This window comes from Neopsephotus bourkii, unplaced genomic scaffold (genome assembly GCF_033783945.1).
Source record: "Neopsephotus bourkii isolate Nb327-2 ecotype Australia unplaced genomic scaffold, CSIRO-AGI_Nbou_v1 NB_911, whole genome shotgun sequence".
In the NCBI taxonomy this organism is placed as follows: Eukaryota; Metazoa; Chordata; class Aves; order Psittaciformes; family Psittacidae; genus Neopsephotus; species Neopsephotus bourkii.
Window position 1 is genome coordinate 2,626,864 of NW_026901405.1, and position 21,180 is coordinate 2,648,043.

Consider the following 21,180-nt stretch of genomic DNA (forward strand, 5'->3'; position numbering starts at 1 on the left):
CTCTATCCATTTATTTTTCAGTCATCAAATTCACAGGGCATATGTTATTTTGACATTTAAAAGAATTATTGGTTTTGCAGTTGTAATTGCTAGGCACTGAAGGGCAAGAGCAAACATCCAGATGGAAAACTTTAGAAGTTAACTTGGAGACAGATTGCACCTTCCTCTAGAAGAGAGGGAGAGCGTAAAATCCACTGAAAGCTCTCCCCAGGCTCTCTGCAGTTTGCTTTCACACCCTGTGTTCTCTAAGGCATTAGAGAAGAAAATGCGATCTTCGGTCTTTTTGAAGGCTTTAGCAGGAAGCAGTTGTTCTTTTCTTGAGTGCTGGAGCATCTGCTCCCAACGCTGGTGCCCCTGAAGCGCTTCCCTCTCTTCTCTTGTCCAAGGCAGCACAGCTGCCTCTGAAGCAGTGCTGACATTACGTGTTTCCTCACTGTCCCACTGCTTTTACCTCTCCTCCAAAGGGCACAGAAATTAACTGAAAGTTAATGGCAATTACAGCAGTGTCAACTCCCCCACTGGTTTCTACTAGAAAATCAATTGTGTGCCTGGAAGAGTGTGCCATAGAGTGCCTCCTTCTCTTATAGAATCATCAAATCATAGAATAGTTAGGGTTGGAAAGGACCTTAAGATCATCTAGTTCCAAACCCCCTGCCATGGGCAGGGACAGCTCACACTAAACCATGCTACCCAAGGCTCTCTCCAACCTGGCCTTAAACACCACCAGGGATGGAGCATTCACAACTTCTTTGGGCAACCCATTCCAGTGCCTCTCCACCCTAACAGTAAAGAACTTCCTTAGAGCCAATCTAAATTTCCCCTGTTTAACTTTTAACCCATTAACCCTTGTCCTGTCACTACAGTCCCTAGTGAAGAGTCCCTCTCCAGCATCCTTGTCGGCCCCCTTCAGATACTGGAAGGCTGCTATGAGGTCTCCAAGCAGCCTTCTCTTCTCCAGGCTGAATAACCCCAACTTTCTCAGCCTATCTTTGTATGGGAAGTGCTCCAGTCCCCTGATCATCCTCATTACTCTCATTACTTCCTCTTTCAGCACTGGAGTGCACCTAGGGATTAATTCCATGGGCAGAAAAACAAGGGAAAACCTGATAATGGAGCTACCACTGCCTCCCTTCTTTACGTTGCACAGGTCCTCACTGAATTTTGTTCTCACTCACTGCATCAAGACTGGAAGCCACCCAGCCTTTGGCAGCGACAAGTCATAATAGGAAAGAATGGGAAAGGACAGATAAAGCTGCAGGGCCCTGATGTTAGCAGTGCTTGCAAGCATGGCCAGTATAGACATGATACCAGTACTGGTGTACTGCCTTTTTATACATCAGCAGGTGTTGTTCTGTCAGCATCCTTCTGTGGGAGGTACTTTGTTTGTAGAAAGCCTGTTTTGTTTCCTGCACAGAAGTACTGAAATCCAGCCAAACTCTAGCACAGTTTCAACAGTCTGTTTGCAAAAGCAGACGGTCATCATCACTAAATATTGACATGGTGCTGAAACACAGAAAGCTTAATGAAATCACCGAGGTCATTAACAGAGTGATAGCAATGTAATGCAGTGCATTGCCTTTCTTCCTGAGTAACTCAGTCCAGCTCTTGAACACAACTTAAGAGCCTGAAGCTGTGTCTTGGCTACTGCAGAGCCAGTCCCTGTGCCAGGGATGCAGGCTGGAGCAAGGCAGGCAAACTCAGCCCAACAGGCCCACTGGGAGGGTTCCTCAATCACAGCTTGACTGCTGTAAACTCTGGGTCTCCTGCAAAGAAGAGGAAATAGATGGGAAGTGTTAGACTTCTCACATCTGCTTTAGCCAAAGACCTTGTTTATTTGCTTTAGGCTGAAGCCAGTGTGCTGACAGAGGAGCTGTTCTGTTGAAAGAAGGAAGTGGTAAATTTAACCATTCCTGAATTATAGAAGAGGAACATGAACATTTTTACGGCAAGGCGTAATGCTACAGTACTTTAATTTTGGGAATGACCATTTTGGTATTGCTTTGCCATACTCTACCACCTTTACTTTTGTGCTATAGACTCTCATAATTGAGAACCGTAGTATTTTTGTCTCAGTAGAGTGGCTACTCTTGCAGTTCTTCAACATGCATATGGGCATCTGATAATACTGCAGCACATTTCAAGGACTGAGCTATCTACATGCTTTTGCTGGAAATGAGGGCTAATTCTTTCACCCATTTCAAAACTATAGGTGTAGGCAACTTAGATCAAATGTAAATATAATCATTATTAATATGTCTTGCAGAAAAATATTTTTCCCATTTCCTAATTATAAACCTAACAATTTTTTTACAAGGGAAGGTTTGCAGTAGAAAAGCACTGTGTCTAGAGCTAGATGCTTTAGCATTTCTTGAATTTCCAGTCACATTTTTTAGGAGCATTTGTTTTCAAGCCAGACACTGAGTTTTTCCTTTTAGGAAAGATCCCTTTTAGATAAAAAGGGGAGAAAAAAACAGTGGAAGTGCCTACTGAAATGTACAGTTTTATAATGTAATCCTTTTGAGGTGCATTGCTGTTGGGTTTTGGGGTTTCTTTATTCTGATCTGCAGTACTCGCTCCCTGTTTGTATTGCAGAATCCCTAATAACATTCTGTTGAATTTCTTTTGTGCAGGAGGTCGTAACGAAGTTGTCATCACTGAAAATAACAACAGCATAACTGAACAAATCACTGATGTTGTCAAACAGCCTGCCTTTATAGCTGGCATCGGTGGTGCCTGTTGGGTAATTCTGATGGGTTTCAGCATCTGGTTGTACTGGCGCAGAAAGAAGAGGAAGGGGCTCAGCAATTATGCTGGTAAGAACGGTAACTATTTATTGCCATCTCATCAGCTTCTATTAAACAGGTGATGTTAAACCTACTTTAAAAAACATGTTGAACTTACTTAAAGGTGGCCTGGGTGAATTTCGTATGCTTGTTTTAAATGTATGCTGTGAAAATGCTGGTGTATGAGAAGCTTTAAATGCATTGCTCATTACCACATTTCATCATTATCATAAGACAGTCTTTATTTTTACATCTCTAGCACATCTAACATAAAAAAGTGCAGAGAGGATTAATTATTTCTCTTGCTTCCTGCTCAGAAGGCACTCTGTTAGCAGTCTGAGTCCATTTATGTGCTCAGATGTGAATTAGACTAGACCCTTGTAAGGAAGGTTAGAAACAGTATTTGGTCGTCTTCTTCATTCCCATGCATTTCCATGTCTTTGAAGCTATGTGCATGGGAAAAGAAAATGCAGATACTAAATTAGTGACTCCATAGCTATACCTAGAAGAGAAGAGAGTGATGAATTAGAGAAATGTAGTCAAAATTTACCTATGACATAAGTCTTAAAAAGTGTTGTCTTGGAGGCAGAACACCTAGGAATGCCCTCACAGTGTGATCCGTCTTAGACCAAATGTGTTGTTCCAACTACAAATTAGTTTTTGAAAACCACATTTAGAAAAATAAATAGATTTACCAATTGAAAATATTTTCTTCCTTCCCAGCCTGTTTGTTTTGTGTATTATTGTGTGCTGCTGGTTTCTCATAGATTTTTTTTAGGAAGTCGGTTGTACGACCATTAAATGGGTAACTGAACCCTAATTTAACACCACAAAACTGTTCCTCAGATATTGGGGTAGGTTCTCTTGTAGTGCTTATTGACATTTAAAAAGAGAAATTTCCTTTTTAAGCAAGATTTGCAAAGTTGAGGACACACTGTATTTAATGTTGACATATATCACACTAAAGTTACACTAGTGCTCTTCTCTTTTCAAGTTATCGCATGCAAACCCAAGGACTCAGGTTCCCTAAGTGGATGATCATCTCTAACAACTTGCCAAAACACCAGCTTTCATTCCCTGCTCTCATCCCTCAGCTTTAACCATTATCAGACTCATTAATGTCCAGACGGGGCTTGCTAAACCGAAAGGAAACTCTTCTATGTTGTTTTTCAATCCTTTCTGCTGGGTTAGTTTTCCATTGGCTTAGTGAAACAAGGCAGCCCAAGAAGAAATCAGATGAGCAGTGGAAGCAGAGGCAGGAGAGACCCTTTCAGTGGCTCTTGGGCTGACTTGTTTTTTGCAGAACCTCATCTTGCATCACCATGTATCATTCATAGGTTATGCTTTTTGCTGAGGTGTTTTCTGATTTCCTTTAACAGCAATGACTTTTACTGGCTGAGAGGTGGGGTGGTGTTAACTGAGAAACTAATACACATCACACACACCTACCCATCTGTTTCTATGAAATATCAATCTAGATCCCAAGATATTTCATATTAGAAGGTAGCTGTACTATTACTGCTCTTAGGGAACAGTCCTATGGATAAACTTTGGACACAAAATAAGGTGACTCTTTTTTTTTTAAAGCAGAATTATTAGCCCTGTGTGTGAGTTGGCATGTTGTGGGGTGGGAGGGGAGAGAGATTGAGAGCAAAGTCTTGTATACTGTAAAATGCATAACTGTAAATAATTATAATAGTCATAAACAGTGTGTCTCCTGCAACTCATTCCTTCTGATAATGTTTGCTGCATCTAATTGTGGTGTGAACATCGCATCATGCCACTGAATTCCCATCTTCAGAATTATGAAATAGTGTATGCTTTCAGCGAGGGGAGTTGATAACAGATCATGCTTCAAAATTCATCCTAATGTTCACAATTTGGGGAACAGCATGTCCACACATAAAATCTTCAAATATGACTGTCAAAATTCACTGCTCACCTTTCTAACCATCATTTCTCATTGGCTGCTGGCTGATTAGTGCTTTAAGCTCAACTGTTATGCCCTGCTTATGATATTCAGTCACAGCTGAGTAAATTCCAGAGGAAACTGGTGCCCTGCAATTAGTGCTTATTATCAGGGTGTGTAACTCACAATGTGTTTGCTTTCTTGTTTTGCAGTTCAGTCCTTCACCTTCACCCCTGCAGGTACTGTCCATTAGTCTGTCTCTTACCTCACCAACACATCATTGCAATCATTAGCTATCTTAAGTGTTTACAAACACGTGAGAGATGCAGAATTAAAACCAAATACAAGGAGAAATACTTGTGCTGTCTGTGATAAAAACACTGCATTCATTCTCCTAGTGATTCCAGGGTACCATCAAATCCATCACCATTAATATCAGTCATTCTAATTCTGCATGGTTCTTACTCACCTAACTCCTCAAAATAATGCAATTTTGAAAGTAATTTGCAGGACAGGATGCTTGAATTAACATAAACAAGCATTAATTGTATATAACTAAATTTTTATTTTAAAGCTCAAAAAATAATCTCAAACATTTTGAACATCAAACTGGAGAAATGGAACTTTCTTTCTCCTTCAGCTGTTAGTCGTGCATAAGTCAACCTTACTGTGAGGTGTTAAAATCTTCAAGCAATCTAGTGATTAACCTATACACGCCTTACTTTTACAGTGTTTTTGAAATGGAAGTGTTTGCTTTTTTTCTGCCTATCCAATTCAAAGCTGATATCCTAGTTTTCATATCTTTAATAAATGTGGCATACGATAGACTATCATCATAAGTGTGATTAAAGATAGGTGAAGAATAAGCAAAGCGTGGCTGAAACAGCAGGTTGCAAACATCTCAGTCAACATACTGATAGTCAAGAAAAACAGAGCATACAATTCGTAGTACTAATTAATACAAATAATTAGCTTCTCTCATACATAAGCTCGAGATTTAGAACTCAAAAATAATTACATCTCAGTGGTCTGGTATAAAAGGCTAATAAATCTCAACATTTCCCAGTAGAAGTCTGTAAAGTCTTTTGCATGTAGCTTGGCCCCTCGGTGGCACTTACCAAAGCTGTTTCTTCTTCTGTCCCCTCTGTTATCCTGTCATCTATGTGGTAGTGGCTAGTCTTCCTGCTGCACTGCTGAACCAGCCTTCATGCTCAGCTAGCTGCTTTCTCGCTCTTGCTTTTATCTTCAGCCACAGTCTGAGTGTTTAGTTTAGTAGGAGAGAGCAGATGACTATCAAGGCAGATAAGTGAAGGTGATGGTGTCTGCTCCAGGGCCCTGCAAAATTGTGAGGGAGAAGTGTCCTTATGAAGAAGCTCTGGGGTCTCAGGAATTGCTCCTCTGGCTTCCAGGCAGGTTTGTTCAAGTTAGTCTAAGCTGTGGCACAGCACATGCTACCCTAAACGCTTTACTTGCTTTTCTTTGAGACACAACATGGGATTTTTCCAAAATGAAATAATGCATCTTTGCATTTGGTTCCTTTGATCATGCCAAGGTCAGCTGTCTGTAACTGTGGTCAGGTTTTTCCACTGTCTTGATAACATATATTGGCATGACACGGGGTTTTGCTGGAGCCACAATGACTGTGCATGATTCAGTGTACTTGATCCACATGTACTGGGCAACTAAGATATGTCAGAGGCACTGCCAAAATTTGCTTTAGGGAATTATAACAGCACATAGTTCTGTTTCCTGGCCTGTAATCATTTCTGGAGCTACTGAGAACCTGAGTCATCCAGGAGTCAAGTCCAGAAAAAATGTCATTATTCTAATAAATCAGTTGTTCTTATGAAAGAACAAAGTCCACATTTTTTATCTTTACATACAGAGTTCCCTAAGAAATATTGCTAGTTCTCTGGTATTTGAAGGATTTGCCATTGATAATATCATTTAGACCAATATACCTATGCTTATGGAGGTTTGACAACACTCACAACTGTATGTTGTTCCCTATGAAGTTATGAGTCATAAACAGTTCGGTTTCAGATCTAAATATTTATAGGCAGTGGTATGTAGCTTTCAGAATCTCATCAGAGGCAGCTGTCAGTAAAGTTTTACTAAATATGAATTTATCCTAATATGCTCAAATTTTAGAAGGTGCACAATTTTTGTTCAGACATCTGCTTCCTTCAGAAAGTTGCAGAATGTGCAGATTTGACTGTGTAATAAAGAGAATCAAACGTATTAGTGCAACATTCATATACTTTCTATTTCAGACACAAAACAAAAAGTTGTTTGTTTCAGTTATTTCTGATGTACTGTTTGTTTCAGTTATTTCTGATGTAAATGTTTTTTTTTTTTGTTTTGTTTTTATTCAGTTGTATTTGCATATACGTAGAACTTAAAGCACTAAAAATAGTTGTTTTAAAGTCTGGATTTTGCAGTTATATAATTACTTGCAAAAAATGTTCTTTTGGGTCCTTTTCAGATTATAGGTGATTTACTGGGACTGTTTTATTATTTCTGTTCCATTATTAGGCTCCTAAGAGATATAATTTCTGCTGTGTTACTAAAGTACTATAACACTCTGTATAGGAGAAGAGCAAATATCACAATTGGTAAAGACTTATGCCAGAGAAGAATGAAGTTAAAGTCATTAAGCTTTCTGTCTTTGTGAAGCATAAGCACTGATCAATTGCTCAGATGGTCACAAGTGGCATTGAAAATCGTAGCTTCTTACTTATTTTGGATAGTTACTGAGCCACAATTCTGTAAGACACTATTCCTCCACTTCCCTTTCCCCCTTCATGACTCATCAGGCACTGGTGGCAATACCAGTACTACAGAGCATATGATTTTTGGCAATGTTTGTTAGATTACTGCTGGTGAGTAGTAGTGTCATCTGCAGCTCTACAAGGAGGGTGTATTTTCAGGACTGTGACGTATTATCATCAAACCCAAATCTGGCACAGAGACATTGAATACAGTTGTTACCCATTTTCAGTTGTCTAAAAAATGATATCTGACCAATTATTAGATTAATTATTGTGTTCCTGTAGTACAGTGATGGAACAGAATTTGTTTATTTTGTACTGGAAGTTGCAATTCTCTTTTCAAAGTTTGGTATAAGGACTTATACAACAGAGGCATGGAATCCATCTGTAGAAATAAGAGCAGTTTCATTTATCAGCATATCTTTCCTGCACCCTCAATCTCGTTGTGCCAGAACCCACTCGCTTGAATACTCAGGTGTTTCAAGTGTTTAGACCATCAGTCATGCAAGGAAAGTAAACACATATTTTCACTTTTGAGTAGGCAAGCTTATGTAGTGACTAGTGCTCCTTGGGATTAAAGATTTCATGAAACTGAGTAAACAAAACCAAATTAAAAATAGAGAGTTATGGAATGCTACACATTTTATGTGCAGCTCCCGAAACCATTAAAGAAGGATAAATTGTTTGACAGAATCATCCAAAACTAGACAGAAGATTTGATGGAATTTTTATATGCTGATTATCTGTTCTGAGCTAATGCTTATTAAAAGAGGATTAATCTACATTCATATTTGAGGAACAGCTTATCAGAAAAAGGAATGAGACTTGGCTGGCAACATTAAAGTTTTCATTTGCAGTAGGAAAATGTGGCCTACTAGAGATAGGCATTCAGAAAGCTTTCTAAAGCTTTCTAAAGCTTTCTTGCCTCAGAATGTCAACTTACTATACATTTGTATTTTTCCAATTCTAGCAGGCATGAAGATTAAGTTCAACCTTGTCAGATAATATTAGTAAATGGCTTGGGTACCTCCTTATATACTTAATAAAAAGCATATGAAAAGCTCCTTAAGGTATGCTGCTCTTCGTACAAATATATACAATATAGTTTCCTTACATATTTATGCATTTAAAATGCACTTTGGATTATATTTCTGCATTTTTTACAGTCCTTGAAGTATAAGCTGGTGGGGATTCCTTCAAAATCTGTCTATGCAGAGGTTATTTTTTCATCTTTGTTTGAAAACCAATCTCATCCCTGCAGGTCTTCAGCCTTTCTAAGAACATATATCAGATGCAAAGACTGCTGAAAGAGCTTTTTTGCTTCCTCGGTGATAAAAAGAAAGGGAGATGGGTGGGTCAGGGATAGGGAGATCCTTCCCTTCCTCTTGCATTGCCCCTTGAAATTGCTCTGCTTCTTTTTGAAGTGGAGACAGGATGAATAAAGCCAGCTGTCTGTGTGTTTTATTTTTACAGTGACATCTACAAGCCTGCATTGCATTAAGTGTGCTCCTATTCAGGCATTTAGACTTGTTTTGTAATTGCAGAAATCAAACTGCAGGCAAAAACCCTGACAAAAGGTACGGCAGGAATGATAAACATAGTGCTTTTGTTGGCAGCCTGACCATATCTTGTGTTGTTAGCTGTCTTTCCTTTCACAATATTGATTCTAAAAGAAAGGCATCTTCTCTATCCTGGCTTAGGTAGCCCATTTATGGATGGCATCAGGAATATGGCTTTTTTTTTTCTTTACCATCCTGATATGTCCACATTTCAAGAGGAATTTGCCTAGTTTAGTTGATATTCTGGAGCCTTTTCCACCAAGAATAGTAACTAAAATACTTTGTCGTTTATTTTCTCATGAAGATTGTAACCATCCGTGCATTGGTACACAGGGTGGAGAGTAAGCAAAAGAACGTGTATTCCTTCCCAGTTCCATATACATCATGTAAGCCAAGCACAGTCTTTGCAGGAAAAACAGGGTCACTCCAAGACAAGTTCTTTTTTTAATAAACTAAATTGAACTTTTCTTCTAAAAACAGTGTTTATGTTGGGAGGGTGTAAGATTATTTTTTGTAGGAAAAAGCCAGGAAATAGTTACTACAAGCAGCATACACAGAAGTAAATGATGTGATACCTGTCTCTTCTCAGCATACTCATATTCCACAGGCAATCTACAGAAATTACAGCTCTAGCAAAGAGGTTCCAATGTCATGTCTTCTTTATGTGTTTCTCACAGCATACCTTGGAGTTTTTTCCATACCTCACTACACAGAAAATAAAATGTGCCTGACAAACACTGCTGCAATCTCATACTAGCTCCCCCATTTCAGCTTCATTTCTAAAGGTACTCAAGGGATATAAATATTTTGAAGGCCACAAGTATTGATATTTTTCTCCCCATGACATTAAATTCTCACACACCTGTATGTGCTATACAAGCAGTAACAATATTATTTCAATAGCATTTCTGGTAGATGATAGCTTAAACAACAGCATTAATCCCAAGAAGTTTTCAGAAAATATGTTATACTAGAACTCCCTTAAATCTGTAAACTTCATTTATAAGGGTTGTTAGAGAATGCACCATTGTTTCTCACTTTCCTTATTTCTTGTCACTTTGACAAATGCAGAAAGCTGGAGAAATGGAGTGTTAAATTTGAAGAGGAGGAGAAAGGAAACTACCTAATCTGCTTTGGCCCTTTAAACATAGTCAGGGGGTACCCACCTCTTAGCATATTCACACATGATATCCACAGCAGCTCAGACTATTCACTTTTAAGCAATGAGAGCTACAGTCATTTGACAGCGTATTAGAAACAATGTGAGTGAAAGTAGCATCAGCTCTAAAATTAATTAGCTGCAATGTTTTACCATGTCTTCTTTTTCAAAGCAGACTTTTATTTAGTACTTCCCATACTTTGCATTTTGATTTTCTTTTCATTAATTGGTTTGATTACATCCTTTCAAAATTCAGCTATTAACCATTTTGATGTGACATATGACTGCAGTGATTTTCTGATATTGATATTAGTCTGTTCTTCAGTGAAGGGTAATTAATCACCCTACCCAAGCTCTCTTCCAGCAGTGCTTCCACTGGGGCCAGTGTTGTCCCCTTTGCTGAATGTGAAATTATCCTAGGAGTTAATAAAGTGACAAGGATTCTATAGGGTATCAGAGTATTATCCCAGTGGATTTATGTCATTGTTAATTTTTTTAACAATCATGGCATTTCTATTGGCTGTAGTAATTTTATCTGATTAGAATGGTGTATAATGCAAAGTCTAATCTTGAATCAGTCTAGTTTGGACTAATATTTGGAAAATCTTGCAAATACTCTGGGAGCTATCATTTAATGATTGGAATGTCTGTGTTACAAAGGCAAATAGTATTTCCTAACTGAAGCCAATTTGAAATTAAACTGGCCACAGACTTTTCCATTCCTTTCTGAAATTCAAACCCTCAGCTTGTCAGTGGCCTCTAAGGCTGCAGGTGTCCAGGACACTGATATAATTTAATAGTCTGCCTTATCTCTGCCTGACAATAAATAATGGGATATTGCCACTGAGAATGAGAGTAGTCTGTTGGCCTTGATTCAAAATATTTGCCAGTGCTTCAAAAAGGAGCGTCAAATGTTGTCAATTAGCATCTCATCAGTAATGTGGGTTTACCTATATTGCCCTGAAATGTAATCCTGTTAATAAGAAAGATAAGGGATAGGCTGGTTTTTTTTCAAACACCCATGAATAGAGCCATAAAAACAATTGTCTCCCTCTGAATATGTCCTTGGCATCCTCTATGGCAAGACTGGAGACACATTTTTTTCCCAGTGATATTGGAGTGTATGCATTTATGTGTGGGTCCTGGTTCATATACTATACTTCTAATGAAAACAGTGCAGCTCTATGCTTTTTTTCACCCCTTCAGCTCTAATAGAGCTCCCACCTCTTTGTAGTTGTCCTGGGAAATGGCATATTTGTTTGGTGACATTGTATTACTCCATTACAACATGATATTAACTCAGTGGTGCAATGTCATTATATACTGAAGAAAAGCATGCCAAGAAAACAATTTCATCACATGGCTCAGTCTTGCAAAGCAAAGTCATATGAAGGGGCCTGTGGTAAATTCAGGCCTTTTGCCCAGGCATCAGCTTTGCCTTGCAAGCTACAGAGCAAATTGCTGTTAATCAATAACGTACAGTGCAATCCAAACCAAATTGTAACCCTCATGTGTTTGATCCTTTTCTTACCATTTCTGTACTATGTTATGTGATGATGCCAAGAGGCCTTCGATCTTGGACGCTGAGCAGTTTGAATTGTTACTTTTAATTATTACTAATTATTTTTTCCCTGTCTTATATGTGTGTGCGTGTGTGTGTGTACGTTTGTTTCGTTTTTCCAACCAAAACACAGTCACATTCCAAAGAGGAGATGGAGGACTAATGAGCAATGGAAGGTATGTTTCTTTGTATAAAGGTCTTCCCATTGTGTTGTTAAAATTAGGGATCTGAAAAATGCTATAGGTGATGCACTTGGGTCATAACCAATCATTGAGAAGACTGACAACACTAGGAGGACTGACAACATTACTAGTTCAGTAGCTTACCACAAGGTTTAATGACCTATCTTCTGTGCACTTTGGAGGAATCAAGCCCAGATGTTTCATATATCCCAGATGCCCTGGAAGAAATGAGTAGTAAATATCACAAGGAATGTGTTAATTTGTTACTGGGATGTTTATTGCATTAATTAGACATTAGCAAATGAAGTTGCTGTTGTTTAAGACTCCTTATTGGCTCCCCTTAAATTGCTGTGAGTGAACAATTACACTTAATCGATCACAAAATAAATGATTCATGGATGATGAATAGGCTGTAGATTGATAGGACTGGATTCCACAACTTTGGCTACTCAACTGAAATTGATAAAAGTTGATAACAGGCCCATATATCCTCATCTATTTTCCCATTGCCAATATGGAGATTGTAATTAGGCCCTGGTAATAACTTCCAATCTCCTGTTTAATCAATATTTTAGCAAAAAAGAGATTAGGCCTAATGAGAGCGAGTAGATGTGGCAAGAAGGCGGCTGGGTCTTCTTATTGCCGTTGCCATAGAAACCAATGTTTCTCTTAGGGATTGTACCAGGCAGGGGTCTATAGCGTACAATGATTGGAGATGTTGCTCCAACTTCATGAGTGCATTAATAACCTGGAAAAGCTGCAGAAGTGTGGACGGGGTTTTGTTTTCATTTAGGGGAAGGGGATGTCTGTAGGAAATTATTGTTTTCCCTGTTAAATACAAATACAAACAATCCACCTGTCTTGCTAAATTTCTAGGTGTTTATCTTCGAGTGAGCAAGACATGGTGCCTTATGGCCCAAGTGTACCTTCTCTTTCAACAGACTCACTGTTTAATACTGCTCTCAAAGCTGGGAATTACAGCGATACAAAAGCCATGCGCTAGTGGCACTTAAAGAGAGCTGTGGATTTTCCATTTATACTACTCAAACCTGCTTGCCTCTAAACTGTCCAAGAGTGCTCAAAGAAAGAGTTACCAGCCTGCAGATGACAGGCGTGCATTTGGGATGCAAGGGAAAGAAGAAATAGTAGCCCAAAGTCCTGGAAATGGCTGATACAGAGCAATCAGTTTGAGTGATGGCTCCCTCGAGGTGATAATTTATCATGCAGCCCTGGTGTAGGATCCCATGATGGTGCTGCCTAGCCCCTGTTTCACACAGACAACGGAGTTCATTTGGATTCTGGCAGAATCACGACAGATGCCTAGTCCCACTTCTACTGACAAAGTTGATTTGTATATAACCTTAATTAACTGCTCAAGGTCTTTAAATCATCAAAGGCTACACAATTTTAATTTGAAAGAAATGAAGTTTCCTAAACTGTCTTTTACCTACAGTGTTAGGAGAACAGTGATATGCTCTCTTCAATCATTAGTTGTCTCACATATACTTTAATTTTTTAAGTGTGTCTCTATATATTTGTATGTATATCTTTTTTTTCTATTCTGCTTCAGTCGACCAGGTCTGTTGAATGCAAGTGACCCCAGTTATCCTTGGCTTGCAGACTCTTGGCCTGCCACAAGTCTGCCGGTAAACAACAGCACTAGTGGACCCAATGATCTTGCCAATTTTGGTCGTGGAGGTACGTTTCCTTTTATTAATTCACTGTATAGTACACAATAGAATCATAGAATGGTTTGGGTTGGAAGGGAACTTAAAGAGCATCTACTTTGAACCCCACTGCCACAGGCAGGGACACTGTCCACTGGACCAGATTGCTCCAAGCCCCTCCAACCCTTGAACACTTCCAGGGATGGGAAAGCCACAGTTTCTCAGGACAACCTGTTCCAATGTCTGACTACCCTCACAGTGAAGAATTTCTTCCTAATATCTAATAAAAATCTATCATATTTCAGCTTAAAGCCATTCCCCCATGTCCTATCACCACAGGCCCTTGTAAAAAGTCCCTCTCCAGGTTTCTCGCAGGCCTCCTTAAGGTATTGGAAGGCTACTGTATGATCTCCCTGGAGCCTTCTCTTCTCCTTCTGTTAATTAATACCTATGATAAACACTGTGTAGAATTTTCATCATTATAGTTATTTCTATGTTTGACTCACAATTTGATTTAAAATTGAGTTTAGAATGCTTTGTCTCTTTCTCTACTTCTCTAAAATGTAGGTCTAGTTTGTAATTTACCTCACAGTGGTGAGACAGGGTCTGCTTATTATCTCAAGGGAAATGTTTCTGTTGCTCAAACTCATTACCTCTTACATGGAGATAAGCAATCTGCGTGCAGGGCAGTGTAGCCAGGGATAGAGGATGGCCATAACAGCAGAGAACTCCTCAGGGAATGCAGCAAGGATGCTTCTTCATCAGAAGAACATAAGAACATTGTTGCTGTCAGCTTATCCATCCTCCTTCTGGTGAGGGACTGCTCTCAGTCTCAATCATAATCCATGAAAAAGGTTTCAAAAATCTTCATAAACTTTCCTTCTTATTGGAGGAAAAATACACAGAGGGGGAACATTTAGATTTTTTAGGATTTTATTTCCATTTTGAAATAAGAGGCCTTTTGGGGAGATGAGGTAATGATCAAGGTGATGAATCTTTAGAGGGGTTATTTTCTTTCAAACATTTTACTTAGATGGGAATTTCAAGATGTGTGGTTGGGATTTCTGAAAGTTATAGTAATCTTCATATCTCTCCTACTTCCTTGGTTTCTGTGATGTTGTAACAGTTAGCTCTCCATAGTGGTATTCACAACAAGAGTTCCTAATGTAAATGAGTATAGAAATATTTCTAAGCCATAAATAAGTAAACAAAAATCAAGACAACTTTATATATCAAAAATACATTAAAATGCAAAAAATCCATAAAACCGTCAAGCTGATAAATGTGAAAAGAATTCACGTTTGAACTCTACCAGAATCTGTTTCTGAAAACCATCTCTCACATTGGTTATATGTTCCCGTGCAAAACTTCTTGCCTGTGGTTTGAGTACCGTGACTTCAAATTACCACAAAACACTTCAGATTTATTTTCCATATAAAACTGTTGTAAAGCTTGTCTTACAAAAATATTTTAAAATAAGCAAAACTTTTTATGATATTGAGAAGGCAACTGAATATCTGCTACCTTCTTTGTTGTGAATATCTTGAAAATAAAACCCTTCAGTACTTTTCCATCTTTTCTTAAGCTCACATAATACAGAAAAAATACCATTTTGCTTTTAGCATTTGGCTCTATACGACTGAAATTAGAAGCATGCCTTAAAGGTTTTGGCTTCAATGTGGATGAGGCATAGATCCAAATTTGTCCAAGCGGTGCAACAATTATATTTTGAAATTCAGCAGCTTAACTCCACCCATGATCTTTACGGTTGAGTTCATACTTTTATTCTGGCTGGTTTGGGACCACTTTTCCATATCTGTTTCAGCAGCTGAGTTTGGACTCTTCTTCATTAAAGATGCATCAGAAGTCAGATGTCTCTTAACATGAATTAACTGTGTAGATAGAACTTGGGCCTTTACACGTTAAAGGGTTTGTGAAAACATAAAAAGTCTCTAAGAATTTTGAAAACAGTAAGGTGGCAATCAATCAGTCTGGAAACTCAGAAACTGAGGCAAGCAGATCTAACATTGCCTTTAAGAGTGAAATACATTGTGTCCTAGATAGGCATTTGAGAACAAGGCTGTGAGTAGGATGCACAGGTTGGGTTTGGAGTTGCACAAGGCCACAAAATGGTACTATATCTCCTGAGGGGGGAAGAAAGACTTTCTCTCAGGAAGTCCTTCAGCACTATTTCATTTATTTCAAGAGCTGCAAAACAAGGTGGATTTTGGAGAGTTTTTGGGAAAGCATCCAGTGGGAAATGTGTCTTCGTCTTTGGTCTGAAATGTTCGGTGTGTTTTTTTTGCTATGATGACTTGGTGGGAAAATCACACTTTATTTTTTATTAGGTGATTATGGCACTTTGTAAAATGGCACTTTAATAGTTCTTTTGAGTGCTTAGTGTATACATCTACTTGTGGTTAAAAAAGTAATCTGTGGTTGCACTAGAAATTCCCAGAATGTCTGAAGAACCTCATCTTATTCATAGGAATGACTGAAAGCTCTTGGCTGGTGGGAAGCTATGCAACTTTCATTTCAAGTGTTTGTAAATGTATAGTTCTCCATTTTAAAATGACTATATAGGGATGATACTTCTTCAGTTGCCTGAAACATCTTATAAGGACAGATGTATGTCTTGAGAGATGAGACATTTTGCAAGTTTTCACTTGTGAGTCTGCAAAGCCAACACAGACAGCTTGAGCTGGACTTCCTTCATTTTATATATCAAACAGAATTTATTTACTAAACTTCAATCCACTATACTTTGGTGAAACCAGTTGTGGAAGGGATAACTCTTCATGTTGTGAATGAAATGCAAGAAATACAGGACTGCGGTTGTTTTTCTCATCACATGCTGTATTTGCACATAGATGCTTTTATGATTGTGTGCTGCCCCTAGAAAGCACAGTGGATGAGTGCAAATAGATAGTAATAACCTGATTTTGAAATATGGCCTGTAGTTTGCATTCATGGTAATATTTTTTTTTACTTGCATTTTATCTGCAGATAAAAGTTAATACAATTAAGGCATTTTAAATACTTGATTGTGCCCATTTCCCTGTTCTTGTTGTCTGCAAAAACAGATCATAATGATAGACCCAAATTTAATATCTGTTTCTGCATTCTCTCTACTGAGCACTTGTTATTGCCATATTTATTGTTAATATTATGTTGTTGCCCTGAGACTGCAGATGTTATTAGGATCCATATTAAAATGTTTATTATTGCACACATGAATGCAGTAGAAAATAGTTCCATGGTCTAAATGTTCATCCCAGGGAAAAACAAAACAACCCAAATCTCCCCAAAACAGTGTGAGGGAAGGGAGGCCATATCCATTGCTGGAAAAGTCTTGAAACAGTGAGAGAAAAACTGTATTCCGTAAGGTACAAAACCCATATCTGAGTCTGGAACTGAACCTAAACTCTTGTCTAGGTTCAAGAATCATCTTTTTCTCTCTGGGACTTAAGTTATATAAAATGCCTGTGATGCCTAGAATGGCATCTGAGCATCCTCACTATAGAAGTACGCATTATCTCAGGGGTGGTCTAATGGCTGGAATCTGTATCTGCCATTCAGGTGTCGAAAGCAAATGGCATATAAATGATGCATTTTTCTAACAAGTAAATTCCAAAATGGTTTTAACTTTTCAGAGTTTAAATAAGTTGTAAAAAAACGTTCCATTTGATATATTGATCTCTGAGACAGCAAGAAAAGGGTTATCTGCTGAGCTGTGGTTCTTCTTGGGACATCATGCCAGTCATCATTAAATTCTTCACACTTCACTAGTCTCAGCTTCTAAATCTAGTATTCCACCAGCAAAGGTCACTACAATGTTTAGTAAGGAGAGATTGCCAATCTAACTGATTAAAGGAACAAATTGCAGTGTGTGATAGGATTCAAAAGGTGTGAAAAGTCAACAGATATTTAGTTAAATACGCTGTACTGTTTTCAGGTAAACGTACTGGAGTACTCGAGCAAGTTGTTCTCCATTATCAACACTGTGTTGCCATTTTAAGAGAATAATCACTTAAATCCCTTCAAAATAACAGATTTTCTTACATGTAATGGGAGCAACTTGCTTTTGTGAGGTTTTTCTTTTGTTGAAAAGGAGAAACATACTAGCTGATGTCACAAATAAAATTAGATAAGCTGATGCATAAAACTTCAAGGAAGTCAAGGTGATGGCCTTAAAAAATTACTTTGAGAGCTTTGGCAACTCCATTTAACAGTTTTACTATGTATTTGTTGGGAAACTTTCCTCTGTGGTTTGTAGATTCACTCCTTTCATCATTTCGCTGAAGGCCAGACAGTTTCATTGCTCTGACATAGAGTGAACAATTGAAAACATTCTTCAGGAGAGAAATATTCCAAACTTCTCTTTCACAGTTGAAGGTATGGAAAAAAAGTAAAAGAAAGATGGTTTTAGGCAGCGAGACGTGAAGGACAAGTGGTAGGCCTGTCACAGATGCTGATAGTATGGCGATGGTTGTACATCATCTTCCCTTCATTGGCTCATGGACCTGTCTCAGCTAAATGCAAACATGCAAAATGACACGTTTATTTTTCATCTTAAACCTTGATACTTTCAGGCTTCCTGTGCATCAATGATTTGTTTCATTCCCCTATGTTCACCACAGATGTGCTGCCACCAGTGCCAGGGCAAGGAGATAAAACCGCTACTATGCTTTCTGATGGAGCCATTTACAGCAGCATTGACTTCACCACGAAAACTAGTTACAACAGTTCCAGCCAAATAACACAAGCTACACCATATGCCACCACCCAGATACTGCATTCCAACAGCATCCATGAGTTGGCTGTCGACTTACCTGATCCTCAGTGGAAAAGCTCAATTCAGCAAAAAAATGACCTAATGGGATTCGGTTACTCTCTCCCAGACCAAGGCAAAGGCAACAATGGTAAATAAGCTCTTGTTTCCCAGAGCCCTTATATATACATCTATGCATGGATTAGAAAATTCTTCTTAGTATGTGAGATGCTATTCATATTTACAATAACTAATGCTTACATGCTTTGCATGCATAGATTGTGTGCTGAACCTCACACAATCACAAAGTGTATTGTTCTCTGCTTTTAATGCTCTCTGTCCTGTGCTAATCACCAAGCCATCTGCCTTCCATTAGGCTAGGATAGGTATACATTTAAAAGAAAATTAATTAAACTTGCTGCCCCACCACATCTGACTTGCTAACTGCATGTGTTGCATGTGCTTGTGCTGTCAACTAATCACACAATGCCACTGTGACCTTTGCCGTTTAACCCTTAGCCTTGCTTTACATCCCTGACTACCGCGTGGCTGAGGGATTGGCTAATAGATTACCACACAACCAGTCACAGGATTTCAGCACCACCAGCTCCCACAACAGCTCTGAAAGGAGTGGCAGCCTCTCAGGTTGGTTCCACTACCGTGGGTGGGTTAGGGACGGAGGGGTCTTGGTCAGCAGCTCGCCAGGGAGGTGGTAAACCTCTCACGTGCACTTCTTTGTGGGTAGGAATAAGGGCACAAGCCCACTGGAACATCAGCAAGTGGCATCACATTGGCCTCTACTGAAAAATAAAGCCTTTTGCAAAACCTATTTGGAGATAATTGGAGAATCAGAGAATCATAGAATAGTTAGGGTTGGAAAGGACCTTAAGATCATCAAGTGCCACCCCCCCCGCCATGGGCAGGGACACCTCGCACTAAACCATATCACCCCACCTGGCCTTGGACACTGCCAGGGAATAATTGGAGAATCCTCCCACCCAGCTTGCTTGTTGGTGCAACTGCAAACCTTGCCTTGTCACATCCCTTCCCTGAGAGCACAGTTCATGGAGCAACTATATTTCCACATCAATCCTCACTTTATAGATCTTCCCACGCTGAGCTTCATGAGGAGATGGATATTTTTGTTGAGTTGTTAACAGATTCCCCACTCCCACGAGCTGTTTCAAAAATGCTGGTTTTCAGTGAAGCAGCTCAGGATAAATGTAGGGCCCTGCAAGATGAGTGGGGTTTCAAAAATTGTGCCAAGTCTGCATAGAAACCAAATGTAAATTTTATGTGTATGCTGAATGTTTTATTGGAAACATGACACATATTCATTAGATGAAAATGATTTTGAAATTATTTTGGTTAAATGAAAATGATATTTAAACACACCTTTTTCTTCATTTCTTTTATTTTGCTTACTTCTTGCTTATGTACCACTATGTCAATTTTTGTTTTCAAGATAAAACCTGAAAAGCCAGCACTTAAAATGCAAGTCTGCTATTTCATTTAAGTGAAATATGAGAACCCTGAAGTGACTTAAATTTCAAATTCATACTATATCTGTAGCCTTCTGAATTTCTACTATAAGTTGGAACAATTCTAACCATAACAGATCATCCCTAGAATTGGCTTCTTTGTCAATTTAATTAGCTGTTCAAACTGAATGTTGAGATTAGAAGCCCATAATCATTGGCCCATAACTCAAATAGCCAAAGGTGTTTGCAGGTCTTTTGTTCTCATAGGGAGTATTAGCTGTTTCAAGTGAGACTGAAAAATAGGTTTGTGGCATTGACAGAGAGGTATCTGGGAGCTAAGTTCATACAGTTCTTCAAGGAGGGTTCTTGTTCCTTGTTTGTGAGATGTATTGGCAAGTAGCTTAGGAAATCGGCTTGTTCCTCTGGCTGCATGGGTATGCAGAAATTGATATGCTGAGGTACATATGTGCCATTTATCAGAGGGCAGTGTCACACTTCAGATGTGTTGACAGCTACAGCTGCCTAAGAATTTTCTCAGAAAATACAAAGTTTCATTGGAAAATATCAGTTGATCAAAAGCTGGACTTTGAACCAGTACTTCAAGGGAAACATAATATTTTGTGTAGTGTTTTCAGTTTGAAGTAAATTTTCCAACAACATACAGAAACTTCAGGTTAGTCCGTCTTTTTCTGTGGCCAGGGCGCTCCTGTTGTGATCAAAGCAGCTGACATCTGGATGCCCCAATGCTCAGTTGAATGTCAGCCTATTGAACTGCAGAGTCAGTATTTTGCTCTCCCTTGCCCGCTAATTATGTCTTTAATACAGGCTAATTATGTCTGTAATACATGAGAAACTGGGGGAGAGCTTCAAATATTCTGACAACTAGAGCATCAGTGGAGTCAGAGACCAGCTTTGATTATGTAGTCCCCATCAGGGTGAAGGGATTGTTCTCTCGCTTCCTTTGTTAGTACCTTAAGTACTACTTATTATGCCGACTAAGTTTCTCTCTCTCTCTCAAATGAATATAATGAGAAATCCTATCCCACTGTGGAATGGAAAATAGCTAAAAAATCAACTGCTTTGTGAGGCAGGGAAATTTTGTGGCTGTACTTTGCACAGCTCCCAGCTTATGCCAGTGCTATGATCTTCAGCCTGACTGGCAAATTCTTTTTCCAGGACCTGATTCATCTAGAGATTTAAAGAACGTAATTGAATTTCAGTGTGAGGAGACATTGAAACATCAAGCATCATTGCTATGGGAAGACAGATGCATTGAAACATCAAGCATCATTGCTATGGGGAGATGGAGGCATTGAAATATCAAGCATCATTGCTAT

The 21,180-nt window shown here is 38.8% G+C and overlaps 1 protein-coding gene across 19 annotated transcripts in view; it reads left to right on the forward strand.

The window, feature by feature from the left end:
• ROBO2 (roundabout guidance receptor 2) overlaps positions 1–21,180 on the forward strand; it is a 1,066,866-nt gene that overhangs the window by 1,006,624 nt on the left and 39,062 nt on the right. For 13 of the 19 annotated variants that reach the window (XM_061357715.1, XM_061357704.1, XM_061357703.1 and 10 more), the window contains 5 exons: positions 2,631–2,813; positions 11,876–11,918; positions 13,495–13,622; positions 18,232–18,513; positions 18,882–19,007. In XM_061357715.1, coding sequence (XP_061213699.1) covers positions 2,631–2,813; positions 11,876–11,918; positions 13,495–13,622; positions 18,232–18,513; positions 18,882–19,007 — 762 coding nt within the window. The remainder of the gene's footprint in view (positions 1–2,630; positions 2,814–11,875; positions 11,919–13,494; positions 13,623–18,231; positions 18,514–18,881; positions 19,008–21,180) is intronic. The other 6 variants (XM_061357708.1, XM_061357717.1, XM_061357712.1 and 3 more) reach the window with 1 other exon arrangement.